The sequence below is a fragment of the Sinocyclocheilus grahami genome, unplaced genomic scaffold (genome assembly GCF_001515645.1).
Source record: "Sinocyclocheilus grahami isolate Dianchi unplaced genomic scaffold, SAMN03320097.WGS_v1.1 scaffold306.1, whole genome shotgun sequence".
Taxonomy (NCBI): Eukaryota; Metazoa; Chordata; class Actinopteri; order Cypriniformes; family Cyprinidae; genus Sinocyclocheilus; species Sinocyclocheilus grahami.
Window position 1 is genome coordinate 1437728 of NW_015505485.1, and position 4772 is coordinate 1442499.

At 40.3% G+C, this 4772-nt stretch overlaps 1 protein-coding gene across 1 annotated transcript in view; it reads left to right on the forward strand.

Moving 5' to 3' along the window:
- Window positions 1-3865, forward strand: part of LOC107601530 (patched domain-containing protein 1) — a 21414-nt gene extending 17549 nt beyond the window's left edge. Inside the window, exon 3 of the mRNA XM_016293764.1 lies at window positions 1377-3865. Coding sequence (XP_016149250.1) covers window positions 1377-3040 — 1664 coding nt within the window. The 3' untranslated portion in view covers window positions 3041-3865. The remainder of the gene's footprint in view (window positions 1-1376) is intronic.
- The last annotated feature ends 907 nt before the right edge of the window (window positions 3866-4772 follow it).

The window sequence follows — 4772 nt, forward strand, 5'->3', positions numbered from 1 at the left end:
TTGCATTCTTCTTTTTTTTTTTCTTATGATCTTTGGTTGTTTGAAAATGATATATATATATATATATATATATATATATATATATATATATAAAACAAAAATTATTGGAATATGCTTACAAGAAAATACTATTTCAATTTTTCTACTTCAGAATTTCACATTTAAATCAATGTTACTTGCTGTTTCTTTGTAATTGTTGTTGAAATGTACTACTTTTCTGAGTGAAAATTCTCTCTGCCTATTTTATTTTATATTTTTCAATGTAATAGTTGTAGTCTATTAGCAAAACACAAATACAACTTTCCTGGTTGGGAATCACTGAACTAAATTAATTGCCATTTAGCAGCTGCTTTTTATTCAGAGCAGCTTCCTGTGATTGAAGGGACATCCCTTTCGGAGCAACCTGAGGCTAAGTGCCTATCTTAAGCATGCTTGATGAGAAGAAGAAAGATTGCGATGCCCCTTTCTTTGAGTGTATGCTACTGAACATGCAGTCTTTGTATTAGCAACCTGGATCTTCGGCCACTGGGTGACCACCAGCCCACCACGTGCCCTCCTCATCTTGCAGATGAATTCACACAAGCTAATGGACTTGTTTTTCCTCTTAATAAAGCTAAAAGCAGGGAAAGCCGGTCCATCTGACTCATTACATTGGCGTAATCCTTTATGGTTAATTTGGTTTTTCTCAGTGGCTTGTCAGGTCAATGAAAATTTATGATTTTGTAGAAAGAGGTAAGAGAGTAGTTTTTGTGACATATTCTTGACAGCGACAGTGTGCGTAGAGATGTCCTTGATGCTGAGTGAAATACTTAGTGGATGGATGAAAGTCAAAAGTATTAAAATGTTCAAAGGCGTCATTGTCCACACACTAGATGTGATGTATGAGCCTATCTATCTATCTACAAAAAAAAGCATTTTCACTAGTAATATTAGACAAATTAAGTATTCATATAATTGCTGAAAATAAATGAACGTTCATTTAACACATTTCTAATTTATTTAATTTATCTATTTATAGAAATTAATATCCAAAATCAAACTTGATTGAGGGCTGTTTTGTATATTGTAAATTTTAGGACAAGTAGTTTGGAATGTATATTTGTAATTCATTTAATTCAGATGCTTAAAATTCACTGGGAAAAAAAGTACAAAAAGAATATTGCCTACTGAAACTTGGCTGTTGTTAGATTTTGGAACTGACACAACTAACACTATAATCAGCCAAGTGGGCACAGTTTTCACCCAATGCTAATAATATGAAAATGGGCAATTAATCACCCTGGCTGATATATCGGTCTTACACTAATCATGTTTTATATTTTTGTATAAAAATTGCACATGCATCAAACTATAAATTGCTTCTTTTTTGTTTTCAGGACATGGAACGAAGGGTGTGTTTGAGCTTCTGGCAGGCTGGAGAAGAACCAGAGAGAGTTTGCCCTTCAAGGAGAGAGTGGCAGATGCGTTCGCTGACGTGATGGTGTGCTACACCATGACTAGCTCACTCTATATTATCACCTTCGGCATGGGTGCCAGCCCTTTCACCAACATCGAATCCGTGAAGGTCTTCTGCCAGAGCATGTGTGTAGCAATCCTGGTGAACTACTTCTACGTATTTTCATTCTACGGCTCCTGTCTGGTGTTTGCCGGGCAGCTGGAGCAAAACCGCTATCACAGCGTCTTCTGCTGCAAGATCCCCTCAGTGGAGTATCTGGACCGCCAGCCCACTTGGTTTAAGACCATGATGAGTGATGGCCACGACTTGTCTACGCACCACGACAGCGCACCGTACCAGAACCACTTCATTCAGCACTTCCTGAGGGAGCATTACACAGAATGGATTACCAACACCTACGTCAAACCTTTTGTGGTTATCCTCTACCTGATTTACGCCTCCTTTTCGTTCATGGGATGTTTACAAATCAGCGATGGCTCCAACATAATTAATCTGCTAGCTAGTAATTCACCCAGTGTGTCGTTCGCCCTGACCCAACAGAAATACTTTAGCAACTACAGTCCGGTGATTGGGTTTTACATCTACGAACCCATTGAGTATTGGAACTCCACAGTACAGGAGCACCTCAAGACGCTGGGCCAGGGCTTTAATAAGATTTCATGGATCGATAATTACTTTCACTATCTGAGGGTCGTGAATGTCAGCGCCTCAACCAAAAGTGATTTCATTAACATCCTCAAGACTTCTTTTCTGAGGAGCCCAGAATATCAACACTTTGTGGACGACATCATTTTCTCCAAAAATGGAGACGAGTACGACATCATCGCATCCAAGATGTACTTGGTGGCCAGGACGACTGAGAAGACCAGGGAAGAGGTCGTGGAGCTGCTGGAGAGGCTTCGACCTCTCTCCCTCATAAACAGCATCAAGTTCATCGTTTTCAACCCAACGTTCGTGTTCATGGACCGCTACAGTTCCTCCATTATCTCCCCCATCTTAACATCGGGTTTCAGCGTGCTCACTATTCTCATCCTCACCTTCTTCCTGGTCATAAATCCTCTGGGGAACTTCTGGTTGATTTTGACTGTCACCTCTGTGGAACTGGGTGTCTTGGGTCTCATGACGCTCTGGAATGTAGACATGGACAGCATCTCTATCCTGTGCCTTATTTATACTCTCAATTTTGCCATGGATCACTGTGCCCCCCACCTCTACACGTTCGTACTGGCCACTGAGCACACACGGACTCAGTGCATCAAGATCTCTTTAGAGGAGCATGGGGCCGCTATTTTGCAGAACACCTCGTGTTTTGTGATTGGGATAATGCCTCTTCTCTTTGTGCCTTCTAACCTGACCTACACACTGTTCAAGTGCTCCCTTCTCACAGCCGGCTGCACAGTGCTGCACTGTTTCGTCATCCTTCCGGTGTTTTTGACATTCTTCCCGCCCTCTAAGAAGCGGCACAAGAAAAAGAAACGGGCAAAACGGAAAGAGCGGGAAAGAGAGAGGGAGCGGGAGAGGGAGAGAGAGGAAATCGAGTGCATTGAAGTCAGGGAAAACCCGGACCACGTAACCAATGTTTGATTGAAAGATGTGTGTGAACATAATTGGTAAGATATCAGCTCCTGTCCACTAGGGGCGACGTCAGACAGCACTTCACAGGTCCAGAGGTGGCCAAGTCTGGCACTCTTGCCCCTGGGGTGACCCTCGCGACCCCAGCAATCAACAACAGTGCTGTCCAGAGTTAAAAACCCCTTCTCACTCATTTATTGTGTACACTTCGTCCAGAACAGTGTATAACATCTGCAGCTGCTAGATTACATTAGCCGTTAACATGAAAGGTTTGCGCAAGAAGGTTGTCTGTATACATGAACTAATACAAAAGACCTAAACAGAAGGCCTTCAAAAATGTTAGCATGAATCTATAAGCAGGTGGTTTCCTGCTTATTTTAGATCTCTAGGGGTATTCCCAAGGGTATTCATATATGTTTTGCAAGAGCAGATATCACAATAAGTACATTTGCTCTTATTTAGCACCAACACGATTCTTTTTGGTCACTCCGTGTTTTTCTAACAGTTATGCACCTCACGTTCCTCCAGCCTTGTGCTTACATAATTAATCAAGACCAACTCTGTTTAAAAATAACTATGTGAAAAATAGTAGCGAACGGAAGTAGCAGTTTCCAGCGTCCATCAAATTATGCAGCACTCTCCTACAAGCAACACTTGGCATGCATTTATCACAAACGTCCTGTAGCAAATTTAATAGTGTGTTTGTGGTTTCTCTGGTAGCAGTTATTTAGACGTATTCACTGAGACTCCCCCCGAGAGGTCCCACCTTATACCTGGAAAATATCCTCAGAGCAAAGCATTAATGGTCAATAGTATGATTTATTAAGGATTGTAAAAGGTGTTGTTCTCCTTTAAAAGTTCAGTGAAAGTACATTTGTCAAATTTGACATTTAGCACATATTCAGACTGTAATTTGTTTTACTCTTCCGGGTAAATAAACCGTGTCAGAAGGTGTTCTGTGTGGAGACCACCGACATGAATCACTCAAATGTTTTGCATATAATGTTAAACTGCATATGCCATTTAAAAAAGGTTTTCCAAAACACCCAGGTGACTCATTCATGAGAAAAGAGACTTGTAGCATGTTTTATGTCACAAATACGTACACTCTCAGAAAAAAGGTACAAAAGTTGTCACTGGGGCAGTACCTTTTCAAAAGGCACACCTTTGTACCTAAAGAGTTTAAGAGTTAAAAAGTAGTTCACTCAAAAAATGCAAATTCTGCCATCATTTACTCACCCTCATGTCATTCCAAACATATAACTTTCTTTCTTCTGCAGAACACATAAGAAGATATTACAAAGATGGTTTTTGTCCATACAATGGGGTCCAAAACAACACCAAATATGTTTGGAATGAAATGAGGTTGAGTAAAAGATGACAGAATGTTCATTGTTGGGTGAACTACCCTTTTAATGTAAAAGTATCTGTAATGGACTGTGTAGATGGAGGTACAAATCAGCAGATGTTTGCTTTTTGTCAGTCTTATTCCCCCCACGCCTGCAACCCGGAAGCCCTTTGGTTAATGTTCCAATAATCACAAATTAACAATATTTAGCATAAATATTTAATCAACCTCTGATCGTCCTAATCAACAGTGTAAAGGTGTAATCAAAGTAATTATATCCTTATCTCATGCTACAACAAACTGTTCTCGTTCTTACTATGTTTCCATTGGTTCAGATGTAGAATCGATTTGATTCTAGGTCAGTCATTGCAATGTATGCCTCAACATAGACTGCCT